Source organism: Meleagris gallopavo, chromosome 15 (assembly GCF_000146605.3).
Source record: "Meleagris gallopavo isolate NT-WF06-2002-E0010 breed Aviagen turkey brand Nicholas breeding stock chromosome 15, Turkey_5.1, whole genome shotgun sequence".
Classification (NCBI taxonomy): domain Eukaryota; kingdom Metazoa; phylum Chordata; class Aves; order Galliformes; family Phasianidae; genus Meleagris; species Meleagris gallopavo.
This window is the reverse complement of record NC_015025.2, coordinates 9887862-9911518: the sequence shown is the minus strand read 5'-3', so window position 1 is coordinate 9911518 and position 23657 is coordinate 9887862. Positions and strand designations below refer to the sequence as shown.

The following is a 23657-nucleotide window of genomic DNA, read 5'->3' as shown; positions in this document are numbered from 1 at the left end:
GCCACCTGGCGGCCACGCCGGGTACCGCCCGCCCCGGTCCCGCGGGATGAGCGCGGCCCTACGGGTGAGGGAGCGCAGCTATGAGAGACGCTTGTCAGGTTGGCCGTATTAATTATTTCTGGGACTTGACTGCTCAGGGTCTGGCTGCTGACCATTCTGTTTTCTCTGGGAAGAACTCCAGAAGGCTCTATGATTTCAGCAGAAGTGGAATGAAGCTCGTCACTGGGGCTCAGATGTGGCTGGAGCTGGGTGCAGACCCACAGCCAATGGGACTTTGCCAGAACACAGCATAGCAGCACTTTGGTTAGAAAAGAGTTTAATATACAAAGAAGAACTCACTTTTTTACATACTCTCCTGAGCTTTGGACAACCTGCAGTTCAAGTTCAGGCTCTGCCTTGTTCAGAATGAGGGATCCCTCTGTGCAGAGTGAATGCATCCCGCCGCATCTCCCGTGTTCCTTCTCAGGATCTCTTGTGCAAAACATTCAGCCTGTGAGCAAAAGCAGTTACAGTTCTGGGACAGCGACAATCAGAGTGACCCCAGCATGGGGAGAGAGCATCATTTCCACTAGGAACAGCGTGTTAGCCACAGCCCTTCTAACTAACATGGGGCATCTCATCAGAGGGAAAGTGGACTGAAACACCCTGCTGAATAGGAAACTCCAGGGAAGTGCCCTTCACTACCTGTGCACCTGCACAGGGATTGGGGCATCGCAGTCCCCATCCAAGCACAGCTCCCTGTGTCTTCCATAGAAGGGCAGCCAGCCTGAGCAGCATCTGCACATTTGTTTCACACACACACACACACACACACTGTGGATGACACACGAATGCTGCTCATGCTTCCCAAGCAGACGGTCACAGCGAGGCTCACACCCCACTCATCTCACTGCGGGGCTCAGGAAGCGGCAGCCACCTCCCGAAACGTGCTGCAAACCTGGAGGAACGACTTCCTGCAGTGCTGACACAGAGCCATTGTCGGGGTGTGATGGAGGAACTGCGAAACAGACGCAGCAACAACACCAGGGCTGGATTCAGGCCAGGGCACTTCAGGCAACTTGTAAAAAGTTCACAGCTCCTTTAATGGCTCCACCTGGCTCCAACAGGACCTCTGCTCTGTGTAGGAGATGCTGCGAGAGAAGCGTGTCTGAGGTGATATGAATCAGGCCGGTCCCTCTCGCATCACGTCGGTCTGGAATAGCTGTTGACCTGATGGAGTGTTAATGGGAACATTTATTTGTTTCTTTATCACTACAAAGATGTCATATATACTTATCCTGCTGCTGCCACCGTTCCCAAAGGGCTGTCAGCACAAGAGCCATTATAACACATCTGCCGGAGGTAATATTTTTTTTTCCCCCCACACATTATTTCTTCAAATGATTCTGTAAAGAGAGAAAGAACCGGGGTATAAAAATTGCTGGTGAAAGAACAGAGCAGCAATGGGAGGCAAAGCAGCCTGCCTGCCTGCAGGGAGCACCAACACATCACAGGCCTGGCACAGGATGGTCCCGCAGTGCTACTCGAGGATGTTGTTGGGTCCCAGGGCTCAGGGGGGCTCTTCCCCATCCGTGTATGTGAGCAGGTTGGGTTCACACAGCACTGCCCTACGTGGGGAGATGGGTGCAGGCAGTGCTGCTCTTCCTATTTCTGGATTATATGAAAGCATGAACCCCTTCAAAACGCTTTGGTAACACAGTCATTAGTAAACAGAAATCAGACAGAACCTGCTTTTACCTGTGGCACAAATCCCCACGGCATTTAGTTCGTGCTACGCGTTGGCTTGACGGTTCAGGGAAACTGCTAATGGGGCCTTTTACTGCTGGGTCGCCAGTTCAAATCTAGCTCTGTCAGTATTGACCAGGAGTATCTGATGAATGTTTGATGACATGAGATGAAAATACGGGTTTTCATTCATTTATCAGTAGAAAAGCCCTTCAACAGCTCCAGCCCATCAAAGATGCAGCAGTGCAGAGCGAGGGCCCCTCTGCAGCCCAGGGCAGGGCGTGCAGCTGGGAGAGCTGTACAGTCCTGGTGTCTGGCAGAGCTTTCTTGGGGATGAACCAACCTGCCCTGCACCGCACTGAGCCGCTGCAGCCAAGGCACAGCGTGGGGAGCCAAGCCCTGCATTGTTCTCAAAGGGAAAACGACCCTGGCGTGCTGGGGAAAAAGCAAACGTAAGGAAATCCAGGATGCAGGACTGGTTTCTTCCAGTGCCAAATGGAGGCATTCATAATTTTGCAAGCTGGAAAGCTGTTTGAATTTCTCAATATTATGACGCTAAGCAAGCTGAAACTCAAATGTCAAAGCAACGGGTCAGAAGTTGGTAATAGTCCTTTCTTATTTTCTTGAGTCAAACAGTGGTCCAACAGAAAAATAAGTTAGTGCCTAATTCAGCACCTTCAGTCCTCGCCCCTGAGAAAGCACAAAGCATTGGATGTGCAGCACTGTTGGAGCTGGGCAGGGATGGCCATCAGTGCAGCTACAGGTCCGCAGGGCCACCCCACAACACTGCTTGGCCCTGAGCTGTGCCCGTCCACAGCCCTCCATCGCCTCATCTTTGGGGCTGACCCAATCAGCAGGGGCAGAATGCAAAGGGCAGGGGAAGCTGGAGGTGCCAGCATTGCCCCAGGGGTCCACGCCGCACGTCCCCAAAGTAAAGCGATGGGAAAACTCACATCCCACGTAAACTCAGCTAGCGGAGCTGCTCAGCCCTGCTGAGGGAAATGGAAGAAGCGTGAGAGCCATCTGCTGGGAGCGGGGAGGGGCTGACTTCACCGCGGTGTAAATCCAACCGCAGGGATGCTGAGAAACTGGGGAAGGACGGGGGGTGCCGTGCCAGCATCGCTTACCTGGGTGTCACATTGAAAATCAAAGCGTCCCTTTGGGGAATGACATCTCTGATGAGAGTGCGTTACCACAAACAGAGCACCTCTGCACTGCACTGCTGGGTGAGACAGAGGGAAATGGTTCCAAGCTAACAGAAGGGAGAGGTAGAATGGACATAAGGAAGAAGTTCTTTACAATAAGTGTAGAGAGGCAGTGGCACAGGCTGCCCAGAGAGATGATGGTGCCCCATCCCTGCAGACACCAAAGGTCAGCCTGGAGGGGCTCTGAGCACTGATGGAGCTGTGGGTGTCCCTGTTCAGTGCAGGGGGTTGGACCAGATGGTCCTTGAGGTCCCTTCCAACTCAAACTGTTCTACGATTCAGTGATTTGTTAAGGCTGCAGAAATGACCGTTTCCACACCAGTTACAAAATAATTACCTATAACAACTTAATAATGAGCTTTTCCCTTTTAATTTTTTAAACACAGGCATCCAAGAAAATTGTCAGTTTTAACAAGTTTAAATTCAAGTGATAAATGCCAAAGCTGAGCTAAGTGACACCAGCAAATTAGCAATTAAAGTATTTATGCAAGAAGGCAAAAGATACTGTATGCAGATACTGCATGCAAGGAGCTGAGAGCAGGGTTAGCACAGCATCACAACCTCAAGGACTGCACTGGAGCTGAGCTTCACTTGGAACATAGGTGGTGCATTATATTTGCAGGTTGGCTTTCTTTTTATTTTTGCTAACTTCGTCTTCTTTCCCTCCCCCTTTTTTTGTTGTTGTTTTCATTTGTTTGTTTAAATGTTTCCCCTTTCTCCCGTTCCACCCCCCGCCGTTGCCGCACTGCCGTGCACGGAGCCGCACTGCCCCGCCGTGGCCGCCGCTGTGGCACCGCGCTGCGCCTCCTTAACCACACACACATAAATACACACCTCTGCCTCCCACCTCCATCCCCCTGTCCATCCCGGCCAGATCTGTGATTAAAAAAGGGAAACTAAGCCCTCTGGAAAGCGGTTTGCAGACTGTTAGGCTTTGGTGAAGCTTGCACTGGCATCGGTGCAGACAGACCCAGCTAATGAAATCACAGCTGGTTGGATTGGAAGGGACCTTAAAGCCCACCTGGCCCCATCCCCTGCCCTGTGCTGGCTGCCCCCACCAGCTCAGGCTGTGCAGGGCCCCATCCCACCTGGCCTTGGGGACCTGCAGGGATGGGGCACCCACAGCTCTGGGCAGCTAAGTAAAGAATTTCCCTCTGACATCTCACATAAATCTCTCCTCTTTCAATTTAAAACCATTCCCCCTTGTACTATCACTACCTACTCAAAAAAGCTGGTCCCCCTCCTGCTTGTGAGCTCCTTTAAGCTCTAAGTAGGACCTGCATTGTTTGCCAGCAGCCGTCCTGGTGGGAGGAACCCAGCAGCCCAACACCACCAGGCAGCACTCATGGCTCAGCTTACATCCCTCATCCACACCAAGGGAAAAGGTGGCTGCCCATAATTGTTCTCTCCAGCTCCAAACCTTTGGAAGAACACCCAGAACTCATCAGACCCGACTTAATCCAACCTGGTGGGAGAAAGGCGTGCAGGTTGAGCTCCCACAGAACACTTTGAGCCACTTTAGTCCATTCCCATTGGCACATTCCACAGCAAAAGTCAGCCAAACCAGCACCTTCAGTGCTGAGCTCAGCAGGGAGCTGACACACGTGGTTGCACCTCCTTACTTACTTATCAGAGCCCAAAGAGCAGCTAGGAATCCCAGCAAAACTCAACACATCAGTTTGGGCTCCTCCTGCAGGTCACTTCTGTCCACCTGTGCAAAGGAAGGATATTTCCAACCTACAGGATCAGCTGTATCCAAAACTCCCTTGCACACACAAAGATTTCATCCTGCAGCCTGCTAAGGTGCATCTTGTTTCCAATTTCTCATTTTCCTTCACTTACCAGCACACCCTTTCTAACTTGGAAGGCCTTTGAGAAATTAATTTCCACCAGAAAACAAACAAGGGTTGAATCATTGCATGGAGGAATCTGTCTTTCAAGGACATTTCCTTTTAAATTGCACTATGTGGCTCTTAGCAAGGAAAATAAATAAAACTTAATCCCCCTGCATTCCAGCTTGCATTTTTTCCTCAAGCAAGCAGCAAACAATTCAATGAAAATTCAGACTATGGTCAATTAAGGGAGCGTGTATCATTTCTTTTATAAATAGCAAATATCTATTCACAGTTGATTATTTTTATCCAATTAAGCCCATTTTACATTTTAAATTCCTATGATTTAACTCATTTACCCATTTCCCAGTCCCAGACTTGTCTCATCTGTTGCTGCAAAACTTTGCAGCCCTTCTGCTCTTGGGCTGCTGGTGGCTGAAACTCTCTCAGCTAACACAGATTTACTTAAGGATGTGGATTACAGCCTCCAGGAAGCAGCAAAGCACTGGGAAAGTCGTGCCTAATTACTTGCAATGCTAAGGGCTTTTATATATTATTATTTTATTTTGGTTGGTTGCTTATGCATGCAAACTGTTTTCTTTTCCAGCCTGTCTTTTTAATCAAAGACAGTCATCTTTAGGTTTGTGTGTGTGTAGACATGATATACTTAATATATTATTGATAAACTTACTCCAAGCTGTAGAGGCCTCAGCATCCCACGCTCCACCTATTTCTCCAAAAACCAGCTGGTGTTCGCTTTCAGGACAATATCACCATCCCAGAGCCACAGAATACATGGGCTGAATGGTTCAGCAGCTACGTGACAAATCCCTTAATGAAAACACATGGAATTTGCCCACCGGAGTCCATCCATGTTGGCACTGGGTGTCCCCAGGCATGGCCAGCAGTGTCACACCCAGCAGAGAAGGCTCCTTGGGCTCTGGGAAGGCGATGAGAAGTTAAATAGCCACAGCAAAAAAGGAAAAACAGGCATTGTCAGGAAAAAAAAGAAGAAAAAAAAAACCTCAGGAGGGGGTAGTGGTAAGCAAACCATGATATCTTTAATGAGATTGAAGTTAAATATCACACACACACACACACACACAAAAACCAGCTAATTTTTCACCTTATTGTTGCAACGCTAAGAAAGACTGAGCTCAAAATGGAATTAACAGCACCTTCACCATTGCAAGAGAAGTCAAGGGGAGAAGAGAGAAAGGTATTTATTGGCCTTCCCACCAACGTTTGTGTGCAGTGAGGTCAGAGGCCTCCACAGACCTTCACACAGCAGCACAAACCAGCAGTGCTTCATCGACCATTCATTCTCAGAACCTCCAGCCCACAGACTGAGGCTGTGCTGCAATGCATCCCCTGCTGCCAACCCTCCTGCTGGTGCTCTCCTGACCTGAACCAAGCCCAGCAACACCAGCTTCACTCCAACTTTTGTCCTGAGCGCCTTCCTCACTGTGTGAGACAATCAGTTCTACTTCCCAAACATTTTTATTTTAGACACATATGAACTTTGTTGGGTATCTTGTATCTTATTAGATGGAGATAATGAAATGAACCAAACGAAATCAAATCTCCTTAACCTTCCCCACCAACCAGGTAAATTGCTACAAGTTTGTTTTCAAAGCTTCAGATACTTTGAGTCCAAACTTTGGACTCCTTTAGGAAAAGGGCTGAGGTATCTTAGAAATAGAAATTGAATGTAAAATGAATCAGGGAAGGTTACTTGGAATGAAGAGGGATTTCCCACTCTGAAAAACCTGCATTTCAAGATCTTTCTGCCTTGGCATGAAATGAAGGGCTTCTCCAGGGATGAGGAAGGAAATGGACTCTTCTGCTGCAAGATCACCAGCAGCTGAGGGATGTGGGAGCTCTGCCATTCACACCACAGCTTTCAGTGACAATTCCTTGACTTGTTTGCTCCTCTCATGGAGCCATCTCACCTTCTGCAAATACATTTCAATACATTTCCCCGTGCCCAGAGCAATAACTCCACATATCAGCAGAGCTGGGATACTCCAAGAGATCTGAACACAGTATGGCACCGTGAGAGCAGTGCTCCACCGACCAGCCAAGAAATCCCCAGCTGTTCCCATGACATCACCTTGCTGGAAGCATTTTTTGAAGCCCAAATGTTTGTCCATCACACCACCATCAGGAGGGCCACAAGATGGCAATTGTAAGCCTACAGTTACACCCTTCAGCTTATGCACAGCTGTAAAGAAAATCAAATCAAGCAAATGCTGTCCAAGAAGCAGCACTGCACCAAAGTACCTCAGAGGTCAGGAGTGTTTGCCCAGGTGCTCTACAGAGCATCAAGATGGGGCTCATTTCATTCCTTCCCACTCTGTTCCTCCTTAGCCTTCTTTCTTTTCTCCTCTTACAAAGTTGCACACATTACTTCTTCTGCAAGGACCAACTTGAGTTTTGGCTGTTCTCTCTTCATGCTTGCACTTCCTGATCTGTAAGCTTGCTTGGCTTATCAGTACTTTTTTCCCCACCCACTCCCACTCTTTGCAAGCTGATTTCTAAGTTATTTCTAGAGCTAACTGAGCTGTGCACTTAGATTGGTCAAGAGCAGCATTTCTGAGTTGGGGGTGGGGGGAAAGAAATGAACACCCTCTGCACTTTCTGGTTGAGCTGATATTACTGCCGAGCAGTTCTCCAGGGAACATTTGGGTTTGGTTTGCCCCAGTGGTAGCTCTGTGGCATCATTTCTCCTATGAGACAACACATGCCTTCCTGGTCATTCAGGCTACTTTCCAGTGCCACAGTTGTGGTTCTGACAATCCTGGCACAATGCTTTTGTTGAATCCACTGTAGGCCTGTTGATTCTTAACAAGCATATCCAGGTACATTCACCTCTTACCAATGCTGATGTAAATCCATAGTTCTTTCCTCTAGCTTTTGCATTACCAATTAGCAATGAATAATTTAAGGTAGAAGTTAGTGTTCTTTGCCAGGAGATCAGCTAGGCTGAGGAACAGGAGGACTCAGATCGCTGCAGTAGTGAAAAGGAAGAATTGAAGAAAAACGTTCTCATCATTTTTCCTTGCCAACACTATGAGCTTTTATCAGAAGTTTTGCAGTGATAGGTGAAGCACAAGGCAAACTTAAATTCTAAACCAGATGCAAGGAAGCAACTGAGATACAGAATCACAAGATGATGCAAGTGACACTCCCATCCCATCAGGTGAGCAAAAAACAGGTTTTGCACAGGTCTCAGAAGCAGTAAGCAGCCTACATGGCCTCCAGGAACAAATGTGCCTTAGCATTCTGCTACTGTTCCATACCAGCTAAGATTTGTAAGCAAATGCTTTAAAGGACCAGACCCACCTCTAGCCAGGAGGGACCACAACACACACAAATGAAAAGGAGGGGGAGAAAGAACATCAGAAGTTCCACTGATCTCCACAGGTTATGGAGAGCTACTATTCCAGAAAAGCCTCTCCTTCTTGGAATTCCAGTATAAGAATCACATAACCAGGTGTAAAAATCTTCAAATGTAATTTATTAAGACATTCAGCTATGTCTGTCAGTCTACATCCAAATTTACTACTAAAAATAAAATAGTATCACATTTCACATTAGGAATACCGACTTTGAAAAACACTTGAGTCAAGCCTATCGTATAAATAAGTGACTAATTTCTCTTCATATCAAAATTCACATAAAAAAATTGCCTGCCCCCCTACTCCCATCTATTTCCCCACCCAGTTCCTAGTTCTACTTGAAGCCATGATGAATGTAAAAATTTAAGTACGGACATGTCCTTGTCAAAGAAAAAAAGGTGCAAACCTATTAACAGCTTTAGAAGTGGCATTTGCGGAGTCTGATCATACACAATAATGTACTCATTCCCAAAGTGCAAATATCGCCAGAGTTTAATACTGTTTTAATTCAGCTGCAAGAATTAAACATTACACAGCACAGTATTGCAAGGCCTCTATCCGTGCCCTAAAACTCATCCCACTTTCCTCCTGCACGTGGTAGCGGAGGCCAAAGCGTTCATTAGAGTTTTAGTTTACTTCATGCAGCCCAGACTGTGCCCATTATTAGCAAAAGTTTCATATACATCAAAATATTGAAGACTCCATCATAAAAGTCAAGAGTCACTATAGATTACATGACTTAAAATGCAGTTGCCCAACCAAGAACACCCAAAGCATATACATGACGTTTTTAGAGTGCTTCCATCTTCTAGTACAATCACTGCCGCTGTATCTTTGATTTTTGCTTACGTGCCATAAAAAAAATTGTCAGTAACCAGAGCTGCACCTCAGCCAGAGACCAGCAACTCACTGCATTTAACACCTCTCTGGGACGCTGGGACATGCAGCATTCGATGCCTTCCTCACCAAGAAAACAAAAGCCAGCACTTTGTCTGTCTGTCTGCGACTTCCCACAGACCTCCTGTGCTTCTCATCCCTTATCTATGTCTTGAAAACACTCTTTAGCTTAAATTTATTTTCAGACATCCTTCCTATGCCCACAGTTCAGAGAGCTTCTGGAGTCATTTCTACTACATCTCAGTTACCGCTACCAAGCAGCCCACGAAAATCAGCATAGGATATTACATTTTGACCAGCATTAACAGCTAAACTTTCCTGATGTGGAAGGATAGGTTTTCTTCTGAGTCAAACTAGGATTTCTGAAATGTGTTCGTTCCCATACCATCCTTTGTCACCTTAGAGCTGGATGCTAACCCTCAGGTCTCGAGTGGGGCACCCCTCTGGGGCTGCCACGAGTTCTGCAGCACACGCTGCTCCCTGGCTGGCCTCACATGGGCTCGTGCCCTTTTCCACGCCCTGGAATCCCTCCGTCTCAGCAGAGGCCTCCAGGCTGTCCTGTCCATCACTCTGACTGGGGCTGTCTTCTGTATTTGGTCCACTGTTTTGCTTAGTGCCGGGGGGCTCAGCCTCATCTCCAGGTCTGACGTTTTGCTCTGCACCAGGATTTGGCTGTTGAACTGGCTCTGGCCCCAGTCCTTGTAGCTGTGAAGGGCTCTTAAGCTGGCAGTGGCACAGAGGGCAGGTTTCTTGCACGTACAGCCATTTCTTCAGACAGCCCGCATGAAAAAAATGGCTACATGGTGTGATCACAGCTGTTTTCATGTCCTGGAAGACACACACACAAAAAGATTATTGGCAGGCCCATTCCTCTCACCCTGCACATGTCCTACTTCATCTCATGGGAGCAGCAGTCACAGAGGAGACAGAAGCAGTCCCCAGGCAAGTAGAACGTTTCTTGTTCATACCCACAAAGCTCCCACATTCAAATTCACACACACACATCAACTACGTGCCAGGGCGGACTGTTTATAACACATGGATTAGAAATGATGCAAAAACCTTGTTTACAAAGTATTATTACACTTAAATAAAAGGATTTGTAAGATCAGAGTTGCTGAATTAGTTGGCTTAAGAAAACCATGCAAGTGAAAACCAGCAAACTTACAGATGTAACAAACAAATTAAATAATGCTCTCAGAAAAGAGATTCGCATGTCACCTCTCTGGTGTTTTAAACATTGCCATTCAATCTGGCAGTGGTAGTTACACTCTTGAAATAATTTGTATTCAAGTTTGGAATCAATCCAACTGCACCCTACTAAACCTAGGGTAGTTCTTTCATTGTCATATATAGCTACTATTTGTATCCAAGAGAAAAAGACTCTGGAGCTGGAGGTGTGATAAAGATATTACTTTCAGCATTCATTTCTAAGGTCCTTACTTTGGCTGTCTTACATTAGACAGACCCATAACCTTTGGATAATTAAGTTTCTGTTATAAAACTGACATTGCACATGAAGTGGAAGTAGCAGTGTCTGCAGAGACTGAGCTGCTTCTACGGATGAATAAGAAATCAGCTACTTGGGTACACACTGCCTTTCAGTAACAGAACCTTTCACTAATGAAGAAAGGGCACACACTTGCTATTGCTACTGAGAGCAGCTCAACACAAACGTGAGAGTTTCAAAGAACCTCAAGGACATGGTTTGTTGCATAACTAGAGAAAAAAATAGAAAGTTTAAACATACCCAAATTAATTTTTATACATTAAAAAACCCTCAGTGCCAAAACTCTAAATCAGTTTAGACAAAACAGAGAACTGGATAATCCAAGTAATTTATTAAGCACAAATGTTAGTCATTAAACACAATTCAAGTAACCTATGTTATTAGCTGTGGACCAAACACAACAGACAGTCCAGAGGTATTTAAATTCAAGTCAGCATTTTGATCCTTCTATTCTTACCTGGTAGCAGATGGCACAGATATCGTTGTGCTGCTCCAGCTGTTCTTTTGTGGCAGTGGGCAGTGACTTGATCTTATTCACAGCATCTCTACGAAGAAGGAAGCTTTTCCACCCCAGTTGGGCCCGCAACCACACGTTGTAGTAGGAGTGAATGAAGATGATCACAGAACCCATAACAGTCCATTCACCAAAGACAGTTTCTGAGACACCATATGCCACCACACAGAGAGCAACAAGGAATTCCAGCAGCCGGTACGTGCCGTTTACATAATAAATCACATCGTCCATATTTTCAACTGGTTCTTTTCTGAACTCTTCTACCATAAACAAAACATAAATGAAGAGTGTCCCAAGCACCTGTAACACAGTGCAAGACCATTAGCTTAGCATGCAATCCTGAACGTGGGTAATTCAGCATGACCCGTGGAGCTCTGCACATACAGTGCTCCCAAATCAGACTGAGGGCAGGCAGGTCCCAAAGCAGCAAAACTGATGCTGAACTTCAAGACAAACAAAAGCCATTTTTTCTCATAAAGCATTTGCTCTTGCTCTCATGTGCTTCCCCTTCTAAGTATTTCCCTGAGCCCAAAGCACAGCTGAATTGATTAAACAAAAAACGTTAAGCATCATGAGGGACAATTTTATAAATTAATTACAAGAAAATCTTATAACAATAATACTCATAGTGTGAAACACTTCCAGTATTTACAGTACTGTGTCTTAGGCAGCAAATTACTTTTAAATAACCATCGCTACACAATATACAAATGAGTGCTCTGGGAAACGTTGAGTTTTTTATTGTGATTTTATTGTGATTCTTATGTCCTCAGAAGCCTCCTGGTTTTACAATTCAAAACAGGCCTCCACTCATCTATGTTCTCAGCCAACCCTTAGGAATTTCTTAGCCACAGATACAGGATAAATTTTATATCATCTCTTGTACTTCAGCCCTTTTGTCAGCCCCGTTCTATTCTGATTATGCATTTTCTCTCCTAGAGAGACAGGATCACAGTTAAGGCAGTGATTCCGTTACTGCAGGACTAACATTCTTACCTGAAGAGAGGTTAAAATACTGCTGGAGATAATGATCAGCAGCCAGAAATCCATGTGGAAGAACTGACATATCATGTAGGCCATGTACGCAGGGAACACAAGTAAGAACAAACAGAGGCTGACTGCTCGGAAGTGCTTCCACAGACTCCTGCAAACAACACAATGGGTTTTCATTTTTTTTTCTTCTTTTAAGTCAGATGTGAGTACCAGAATAAGAACAGGCTCACCCCTGGATGTAAGCACATTAGATGTTTGCTTGAGGCTTTAACTTCTTAAAGGGAGTTTTTATGTTACTTGGGCACAGTCTCATGCCCAGCATGCCTGCTAACAACACACACACTCCAAAGAGTTCCCTCTTAGCTGATCTTTGCTGTTTTAACACAAATACAAAATTATGGACAAAAAATCATCTACAGTAATTGTCCTACTGGGCCAAGTCAGAGGTTAGAGAAATTAAGTACTAGATGTCTCAAAAGAAAGTCCACTAAATAAAACTTAAATATGTTTATAATTGTTTATACACCTTCCAATATAAATAGAGTTCTCCCAAATTATTTATTTATTACAGTGCTTCTATGTCTTTTTGCTAACAAACTCGAGGCAAAGGTGTTTCTTCTCACCATCAGACTTAATCCTACTGCCTTCAGAAGTATATTGCCCAATTACTGGAATTTGAGGAAGAAGAGGCAGATATATGTATTAATCCTCTTTATCACTTCTTTCCAATCTCTCCCAACATAAATACATCATCAACTTCCTACACTCAACCATTTGCAAAGGCTTTCAGAGCATCTCCTATAATTACTGTGCTACCCCTACACGCTACTCAGGTTGTATTTTAACTTCATTTAACTCTGGGAATGAGGTATCGAGAAACTGGGAACACTGGGAGAGCGAGACAGTAGTTAATTCAGTCAGGTTAAATTAGCCAGGTTCTGAGAAAACATCAGAATGTTACCCTTAGGTTTGTAATTCTCTGTCTGTGGGCAAGGGAAAGAGGGAGAGCTGGAGAAGATCTTGATCTGAGTCAATTTAGAACTGCCAGAGGCATTTGGCAGGTGAGAGATCAAAACTGCAGTCACCACAGGCTGCTTGTTTAAGCTGGGCAGATGCTCATATCCCAGCTCTACTCTCTCTGTTAGTATATTTTAAAGTTAACATTGCTGCAGGACAGTGGCTACAAGTAGCCTCTAAGCTATACAAACTCTCTGCACATAAATAAACATTCTCTTTTACTTCCTTACTTACAGGCTATGAAAAAGGAAAAAACACAAGCAACTAACAAAGATGCAAACACAAACAGAATATAAAAAACCAGATACTAATAAAGCTCTTCAAAACACAAACTGAATTAACAACAATCCCACACAATCAAAACATCTGGTACACTAATGTAAGCCTTCCACATCTTATTCCCTGCCAATAAATCCTATTATTTTGGGGTCACCGTGTCAGAAAAATACGGGTTTTAGAATCTCTAACACGAGGTCATCTCTAGATACATCCTCAATAACAATCTGAGATCACTGCATGAGAGGGAATCCTACTCAACTGCAGAGGAAGGTCAGCAAAATCCACAGAATGGAGCAGTGGGAAGAAAGCACAGGCTTTGGAGTCCTGGATTTGTTTAACTGAAAGCACAGTCTTGCTAGAGGGAGTAACTTCTGCAGTGCTGAAGAGTGGGCAGCCAACAGCTGCTGAGCAGCACGAGCTTATGCAGGCTGGATGGACACACTCCTGAGCAGGAGCAGGTGACCCAAATCACCTTCATTTGCCAGCATCCAAAGTGCTGAAAAGCATTACTGTGTGTATGTGAAGGAGCAGTATGGAGAGAGAAAAACTAGAGAATTTAAGCTAGAAATCTGAAAACAGAAAAGATGTGATAGTTTTATAAGCTACTAAAAATCCCAATCAGGCCATTAATGATTAATTTATTATCCCCTAAACTAATACTGAGTAACTTTCAGTTTAGGAAACCAGTCTCTTACTTGTCTCTTGATGCTCCCAATGCCAGGACAATAGGATCAGCAATTTCCAGCATGGACTGCAGTATGGATGCCACCACAATGAAAAGGATAATACTGAGCAGGAACGCCCGATGCACAACTTGGAGTTCAATCAAACCTGTTTGCACAGCCAGGATCAGAAGTGTGACTCCTTCAGTCATTCCCCTGCAGACCAATGCAACCAAGAAAAAGATCAACCACATGTTTCTGTGACATTGTTGGTTCAAAAACGTATCCAGAAATACCCAAAAATAAGTTGTTTCTTCTAGAATCCTGCAATTGCTACATTATTATTATTTTGCTGTTATTGATGTAACTGTTTAGGCTTTAACCAGATAGGAACACTGAAGAACTGGAAGTTTGGAATTAGCAGCACATGGGCTGCACCCAGCCCATCAGACACCACTGATAGTTCCCCCAAAACTTGATGGACCCAGAGGTGGTCTTAAAGGATGAATCCATCAGCCTCAGCATTGCCTACACAAGCCCAAAGCAGCACTGGTAGGTCTACAAGCTAGGTACCAGCCAGTTTCAATCCTGGATTACCACAAAGACCCTCTCCACCTGTTACATTTACACATCATCACTTGTCTGTCTTTTGGTCCTGGTGAAACCTCCTCAATTTATCACCCCACCAACCCTAAGTTCAGGAAAATCAGTAGACGATCTCCAGGAAGCACATTTCAGCAACCTACAGGGAGCAATCACAGTACAGACCACCTAGAACTGCATGCTTCCCTAAAAGATGCTTTCATGCACAGTACTCCTGGGCAAGTCCAACCCATACTTGTTATCACTTTGGAACTGAAAATGTAAACCATTCTTTTGCATACCATCTGAACTTTAGTTCTGAGCTAAAGTTGGAATAACTGAAAAACATGGATCTTTACACAGGATCCCAACCTCATAGTTGAAAAGTTAAGAGCGTTAGGAGAAAGTCAGTTCTTATATTTTGGTTATTTCCCATAGTTCTTTATAGACAAGTCATACAATGTTTTGATTTAAGACTCTAAGATTAGTAATGACTACAGGGTAAATGAGAAAATGTAAATGTGAAGTGCTTATATCATGCAAGCAAGTGAAAATTTTCCAGTGACTCATATTAATGAAGGTACTAAGATAATCAAACTGTGGAATTTTAAATCCCACATAACAGCCCTGAATATGTTACAGAAATAAACCATCTCCAAAGAAGTCTGTGATAGGCTGTATTTTTACCTCAAATCCTTCCAATGTACATAAAGATTGGTGTACAGAAAGCCTATCAAGGATAGCCAAGTGCTCTTAAGTTATAAAACAAAAAATCCCCACAACTCTATATCAATTCTATTTGTACACCTTTTTGTCTTTCTCACTTTAGATCCCAGGCACTATGACACACTTACCTATTCATAGCAGGATCATTCATGAATGCTCGGTAGCCCTGCAAGTAAAACTTGCAGAGAGTCAGAACTCCCAGAGCAACAAAGGAGACAGTGAAGACCAAACCCAGGAGCGAGTATGGAGTGCTACAGCATTCTGCAATACTGGGAGGAGAGAGGGGGGAAAAAGACAAAATGAAAAGTATCATCAATTAAAAGCAGTGTGATGAGCTCTCCCCTCGATCTCTTAAAGGTGTTCTGAAAGCACAGTTGGTCTAGCTTAATGGAAGTATTAAAAGGTACTACAGCAGTCAGCAGAGCTTTCAGGTTGGAGCCTTGTCTTGTACTGCTCCCTCCAGTCCTTCAACACCGCTGTGCCACACGGTGGCACTGTGCCCTGCCTGCACAGGGCTTCCACAGCCAGAAGGCAGCTGAGCCCCGGTGCACCTGGGCTGTTTGCAGAAATTTCAAACAGCTACCACAAGCAGAGTTAAAGCAGATGGATTCACTTCAGACACTTTCCACCCAGATCTGCAATAGTGCAAGCAAACGTCGAAGTGATAAACACTGTTGGATGACCAGACTTTTCCACTGTTGTCCACAGGCAACAGTCATCTTTCAAAGGGTCGTGTCAGAAGCAGCAGGACAAGGAAAAACATTCTCTCAGCTGGGTTTTTCCTTTATTTTGCTACAACAGTAAGGTACCAAATTCTGAGACTTCTGAGTACATCCAGTAATACCAAGAGTAGCAGAATTCCTTCAGCTCCCTTACCTCAGGGCTGCTCTTTTATTGATCCTGGCATCGCATTATTTGGAGAAGCCCAAGCCTCAAGGTACATTTGGGCTCCTAAGAAATGCAGCTGCCAGAGCACAGAGAGCACAGTACAGAACACCACGTGTCCCAACACTCAACGAAGAGCTGTCAGCCAGGGATTGCACACCTGGAACTCCCCAAATGCACAACCCCAGGTAACAGCACATCAACACCTCCATTCATTAAAAAATAATAATAATAATAAAAAGATCTTAGCTTGTTCACCAGGATAGAAATCTTTTATGAGAGAAATTATGGCGGTCAAAAATGTGTCACACTAATTAACCAACCAAGGCTTGAACCAGTCCAGCAGTTTGAAAAGACAAAAGTGCTTTGAGGAAAAATATCCTTCAAAAATAAGCAAAGCACAGCCAAGAGATGCTTACTTTGTTTTAGTGACTACTTGAACTGGAGATCTCCTTTGACAGCAGTTCATAACAGTGCATTTTGAAGTGTTTACATACACTATTTGCAGAGCTTTTGGTAAGCCTTCCAGTTCTGTCTATTTACTAACCTGAGCAGGGCTGATAAAGCTTTCAAGTGTTCCTGCCAGTCAAGGCAGTGAGAAATAGATATTCAAATACAATATTTCTGCAGAGTTTGAGGAACTCTGAGTTTTGTTTACCAGAAAATAAGAATCTTGGCCATTTTGATAATGATCAATCATTTTTTTTCCCCTCCAGAGTAATTTTACTATCCTTCTTAAACTTATTTCCACATGATGTTCCATTCAAGGGTCCCATAGGAGCTTAAGAGCTCTCAGAAAAGCCTGAAGAGCTCAGATTGTTATGTTTATGTATTAAGCACGAGTTTATAAACTGTCCCGAAGAGCTAAACTCTACAAAGCATATAAAAGAATCACAGCAGTTATATCATCAAGGAAAATATTTTCAGAGGAACATCAAGGACAACAAAACATACTGATTTTTTTTTTTTTCAAACAGCAAATACACATGCCAGAACCTTCCACTCCAGTAAGAACAGACATCACCCCCAGTTTTATAGAAAAGGTAAGAGGTGTGCTCTTCTTATGTCCTCATCAAAGGAATTTTCTGCTTTCTTTGGGAACTCTCCCCCAGTTTTACTAACATTGTATGTCCTAAACATAACAGATGCCTCTGAAGCTTCACATGGGAAGCATGCATTGTCTCCACAGTAAGGAGAGGTATTTGCTGGACATCCAATGCAGTAAAGCCCATCTACTTACACAGTCTCTAAAAGAGATGTTTCAGAGCATACTCAAAACATAAAAACAGCTATGTACAGACTAGTTACTTACCTCGTCAAGAAGAGGAAGAGAAGCCTCTCTCTCGAGGCTGGCTGGTCCCGGGTACTGAAATAGGAATAGATCTGGAGAGCAAATAAGACCAACCAGAACACCATGAAAAGAACAGGGACCACCAGCTGGTTCCACAGTGACATCCCCAGAGCCAGCAGACCATACACTTCCACCACCTGGGCAAGACAGAAGAAAAACATTATTATTGGTTCACATCATTTATGGTCTATAACAAAAGGCTGTTCAACAATATAGGCACAATAAAACTAAGGGCAGTGCACACTGCCTTAGCCACCCCAAAGCAAAAAACGAGGTCAAGCCACAGCCTGACAAGGGAAAAGCCCACAGTCAGCAGTGACAAACTACTGATCAACTGCCTTACCCGGGTAAGGAGAAATACCCTATTGCACACCAAACCACCAGAAATGCCCCCTTCCTGTGGATAACTGCCTTGGAGCTGCTGTTTGTTGCCCTTTCTTGGGAAGGATGCACACCTCTGGCTCACACACAACCCTCTCAGACTGTTTTCCCAGCTCATGTCAGAGCAATGCTTTTTTCTCAATAGCTACTGCCAACTCACCACACACACTAGATAATGAAATATGAGCCAGAGCACTTCAGCACTTCAGCAGTAAATCTGCTCTGCTGATCTGTTTTAAAGGGAACACTGAAAACCTCAGGCATTTTATATTTAAATATCTCCAGATGAACAGGTATGAAAATTCTGACTGCTTCCAGTCAACCAAGAGTTCTGAAGTTCATGGTTAAAAGCTATTTCAGAGGACTCTGAAGTTCAGTTACATCTTTTGCATTGCAACGACTAAGTTATAACACATTCATTCTCTGGAAGCTGGAACTTTATACAGCTGAACTTAACAGAAAGGATCAAAAGGAAACCACTCATAACAGCTATTTCCTTATCTGCTTCCCTGCTTCCCACAGTGATGTAAAATCTATAAGGCTAGCAAATGCATGGAATAGTTGTTATTTCAACAAAATGCTCAAGAGTTGTCTACAATGTTTCATGAAAAGTGTGAGGGATGTTAGGTTCATAGGACCTGCTGCAGTATGGACTGTGCCTGATGGACAAACAGTGTGGTGCTGGCAGGGACTTGGTGACAAGCTCCTGCTTTTAGCTTTGTGCACACTTGTCAAGGAACTGAATCTGCCCACAGGAGACTCCCTTGGCCTGGCACCAAGTCATGCAATCCTGTGCAGCTCCTGGTACAGCACTCCATCATGTTGGAGACAGGTCATCTGTGCTTATAATGTAGATTAATAACCACGAGGCATTTCTGGCATCTTCTGCTGCAAGTAGGCAACCACCCTTCAGGACCTGCTTTTAAATTACATCACCAGACACAGGATGAACTACACACATATGCAGAAAACTGCCTTGGTCCACTGGATAGGGCTATCTCCTACGTTCAAGAAATACAGTGCTGAACATCCTAACATACACCGAGTTCTACCACTGATATCGAAACAGCAATCAATTTCAGCCTACAACAGCAGTGAAGTCACTAATACCAGGACAAAGGCATCACTGACAGCTATCTACCACACAAGGTAGGGCATCCTAAAGATGAGGAGACTTGTAAAGCAGCTGCACTTACAATACAATTCTGAGCAAGTAAGACGACAACTATTTCACTCCCAATCTTATCTGCAGCTGAAATCTTCATATGACATTTATGTCTTTTATACTTAGTGCCTAACAGAACAACAGATAAATGAATCAGATCCACATCAGATTTCAATTTGACACCAGGAAGCTAAACTCTGCAGGTGTTCATGCACATCAAAAATGGAGGTGCTGGTTCTACCCTGTTTCAAGTCTTCAAACAGTACAGAAGAGGAGCGTGTTTTATCCCAAATAGTTCTGCTCTCTCTCGTAAAGAAAGTGGTAAGCATGATTTTCATCTTCTTGCTGGAATACATGGATATTGAGGCTTTGCCAATCAGCTCCTGAACTTGTTTTAATCAGTAAATCTACAATCTAGTTGTGAACAAGATCAGAGCATGCTAAGTGCTGTACAAGCAAAGAAGGATAATCTTGCTCCTAAGACCAATTACATAAAAATAAACAATTAGACAATACTGATCAACATGACAGGCTGAGACTTTGGCATGCCAGAAACCCACTGCTGCCAAGTTCTGATTTGTATATGACATATGACAGCAAAGAAGAGCTTTAAAGATGGTTCTGAAAGAGCTTAACAAGTTAGTTTTTAGGCTGCTTCCAGAACGAAGAAGCAAAAGGCAGAAAACCAAAGGCTTGCTTTGAAAAAACTCCAGCAAGTGGTGAGAAGAGAACTGGTAGGTCCGTCAGAATTAAACAAGAATCAATTTTATACTGATATATACAGAAGGATATGTACTCGTATTTTGTTTTTATATAAATAACATGAGGCATAATCTTTCTGTAGCATTAATAAAGCAGTTTCTCATATTAAATGCATTTTTTGGATGCCGAAGCGTTAACCAAAGGGATGTGTGTCAGATCAGCCTTCCCTGTTTCTGGTAACTCCTGTTAGAACTCTCAGAAATGCTGCTTTTCTGAAGAAAATACCACAGACTTTTCAACCTTTCACATCACAGTCTAAGTTACAGTCAAAATCAGCTTTACTCTTACTCCCAATTAATTATTACTATGATTATAAACCTTTTTTCTTACAGAAGGCATTTCTTGAAATGAACAGCTACTGTAATTAATGCATGGGAATACCATGCACACTTAATAAGGCTCTAGATAAATTCCATCCTACCACAACCCTGTCTTTTAGCCTGGATTTGGAAAGGACTAAGTAAAACCCAAGTAAAGTCAATCTGCTCAACTAGCCAGTATAATTCAGTCTAATGCCTCAACTGCTCACTCATACAAACAGTAAGCTACCCTAAATTAAAGAAAGATGATGCTATGGATAGGAACACAATTGGCTTACTAAGAAAATATGAGCTCACACACAAGAATAGATGCACAGAAAACAGTCAAACTACTTATTACTTCTTTCCTGCAAAAATGCTCACGCCCAGGAGAATAAAATTGTCCCAACTCTGTCTTACCTGGACAAGCTCTCTGTATGCAGATTTTGCCAAGTTATAGGGCACCAGGAGATTTGATCCCAGAAAGTAGAGAACTTCCAAACCAGTGAAAATCATGGCAAATTTGTTGATGATGACAATGGTTTCCAACGGGACCAGGCAGAGCCGTGCCAGGAGAGGGAGCATGTGAGCAGAGAAGAGCCAGATCTGTTTTGTTTTCATGACGCAGGAGCAGAGCGTACACACCACCAGCTGACCTGAAAACGCGACAGTCTTTTATAATCAAGCTGATTATCCCCTTCAGGAGAAACGTATTTTAATTCGTTATCTTTCCATAACACAGTTATCAACAACCAGCATATTACGACAGCTCTAACTGGGACATATCTGTTATGAAACCGATCTCCTCTGCATTGTTTGCTAGGTCACAAAACTTATCATTTTTAAACTACGCCAAGCGAGCGCTTTGCAGATTAGCAAAATGCAAGCCCAAAGCACATCCAGAATCATGTTCAAATTAATATGAAGCCCCAGGAAAAAAAAAAAATCACACAGAGGATAACTGGGCAACTCATCCCTCTGGTTTCCACATACCCAGTTCAACCTGTATGGGTGAGCACAGCAGCAGCATTTCTGAAGCCCAGCCATAAGACTATTCATCCTGATCTATTAAAAAAAAAGTAATCACAGGTCCCAAATGGCTTTTAGAACAGCAATATTTACACTGTCAAGAGGAATTACCAACCAAGAATAACAAGAGACAGCCAGGTCAGCAGCTGAGATTTCAATAACTTCATAATGCTCCGGGGCAGTTGCTCAGAATTATCACTGAACCTTGCAAGTGACAGATAATTAACAACTAAATTCTCTTAAGCAGTTGGCAGGGCACAGGGACATCTTTTCTACACACCCAGAGATCTGGAAGGCAGCATTTCTTCAGCAGACCATTCCAGTTTAAGTCTCCCATTACAATCACTGGAACTTGTACCCTTTGTCTCAGACGAAGCAGCATGGAGACAAATGAACATCATCTGGGTAAGAAAGAAACTGGGCTTCTCCAGTCATAAAATAGGACCTCTGATTCTACTCTCATCTGATAAACACCAACACCTGTTTCCTTCCTAACAAGCTGTGTATGCTCATCATCCCTGCTGGGTGTTGTTTTCCACCTTTTCAGCTTATATACTGATTGGAAGTTACTTGCCATGGGAAGGAGAACTGTACACCAGCAAATTAAACACGTGGAGGCCCTGATCTCCTTCCTGCAGTCTGCATTTAATCAGTTCTCAGAAGCGGCCTGAAATGAGAGTGAAGCTTGCAGGGACAAGCACATACTTGCCATCTTTAACTGGGGCAGCCACCTCTTTGTTCAGGACAGTCTTTTTGTGTTGCATACCATCATATATTTCTAAGAAGGGCTGTAAATAGTGAGACATCAGCTACAGTTTGCAGTTTCAGTCAGAAGGAATCAGCTTGGAACTCATATCAAATCACCAAAAGAAACTTAATGCTCAAACTGTCTGCTAAGACTAGCAAATCCAATGGAACAGTCCACTCTGCAATCTTAGATGCTGTGGATTGAAAAGCACAGCCAGCGACAGTAAATCTGGAATGTTCCTGCAAGACTTGCGGCTCCTTTGCTGGGGAATAAGGCAACGAGGAAGAAATCTATTGCTTTAAGTTCCTGCCCATTCTTGTCCCCTCCCCAAACCTCCACAAATACATTAAATATAGCCAAGGACTCTCAAGCAGTAAGCTAATGGAAAATGTGCAGTAACTGAGCCCATGTGGTTCTGTTGCTGTTCAAACCACATTTAGAAGGGAACTCTCCATTTCATCCCCTATTTTAAAAAGCTGATGTTAACAAATTTCCTGATTATGACATTAAGTGCTTGGCAAAAAGCAAGATGCCTTAAAGTTACTAAACGCTCCCACTACTGAGCAATGAGAACCAAGAAAAACCAAGACTCCACAGTAGCACTACTTCCAAAGCCACGCAGCTTTTAACATCCACAGCTGACATCCTCACAGGGTGACACACTCATCCAAGAGACAGTTCAAAGGCATTTCTTCCTTCCATCCAGCACTTCAGAGCATATTGGTAACCCTATTTAACAGTCATTGGACTGAGCTAGATCTGGGGAAAGAACTGACTGTGAATGACAAAAGGCACTCATGAATAAAGGCATTAACAAAGATTAAATCTGTGACCCAAGCGGTGCATTGTACATCAACCCCTTTATTGTGACCACAGCTTTTAGGTAACAGAGCTCTATCAGCATCATGATTGTTTCTTTCCCAAAGACCAACCAATTGCCATCAAGATAAAAATTACACTTTCGTGTTGTCTTTAGAAGAACATGGAGAACTAATAATGAGGGCATTAACATGCACATATTTGTTACTATAGGCACAGCTACTTCTGAAATACAATTACAATAATCAGACACTCTAGCCTGCCACCCAGTACAACAAAAAACTATACTGGACAAAAACAAAGTTGCCTTCATCTCTTATTTTTAATCCATATTAAAACTGAGTGATACAACATGGGATACTGATGGGTTTGACTCTTGAATTAGTTTCTGTCTATATGTCACAGAATGGCATAATGCTTCCTGACCTCTTTCTGCCTGCTGCTTTGTGAAGCTCCAAGGGATTCTGCTTTATCATGGAACTCTGCACTGCATCTAAGAGAGAGTCAAAGAACTAATTACAGATTTTTCCTCATTGAAACATACTAATGGATTTAGCTGTACCTTGATGTCCTATGATAAGACAGTAAATTTAGCACACCTAGAAATCAGAAGAGAGAAGAAATAACCTCAAAAGAAGATTTCCTTTCCTCAGAAAATACCAATGATGTTTCTACGAAAATGTTAAAAGCAAGGACAAATGTCACACTTAGAAGTGAAGATGCGGGCACATAGGAGATGTAGATATTCAGGTAGACCTAACATACTGTAAGAAGTAAATAAACCCATTTAAATCTTTCCACAGCAGCTGCAAGCAAACAGAAAGCAGCTGAGTTTTGCCAACAGTGCATGGCTCACTAAATCTGTCAATAATCTG

The 23657-nt window shown here is 43.5% G+C and overlaps 1 protein-coding gene across 2 annotated transcripts in view; it reads right to left on the bottom strand.

Moving 5' to 3' along the window:
* Positions 1-8628: 8628 nt before the first annotated feature.
* RNF145 (ring finger protein 145) overlaps positions 8629-23657 on the bottom strand; it is a 40411-nt gene continuing 25382 nt past the window's right edge. For both annotated transcript variants that reach the window (XM_010719014.3, XM_019620434.2), the window contains 7 exons: positions 20607-20842; positions 17541-17716; positions 15472-15612; positions 14069-14251; positions 12081-12228; positions 11028-11384; positions 8629-9888 (listed from right to left, as the gene is read on the bottom strand). In XM_010719014.3, coding sequence (XP_010717316.1) covers positions 9460-9888; positions 11028-11384; positions 12081-12228; positions 14069-14251; positions 15472-15612; positions 17541-17716; positions 20607-20842 — 1670 coding nt within the window. In that variant the 3' untranslated portion in view covers positions 8629-9459. The remainder of the gene's footprint in view (positions 9889-11027; positions 11385-12080; positions 12229-14068; positions 14252-15471; positions 15613-17540; positions 17717-20606; positions 20843-23657) is intronic.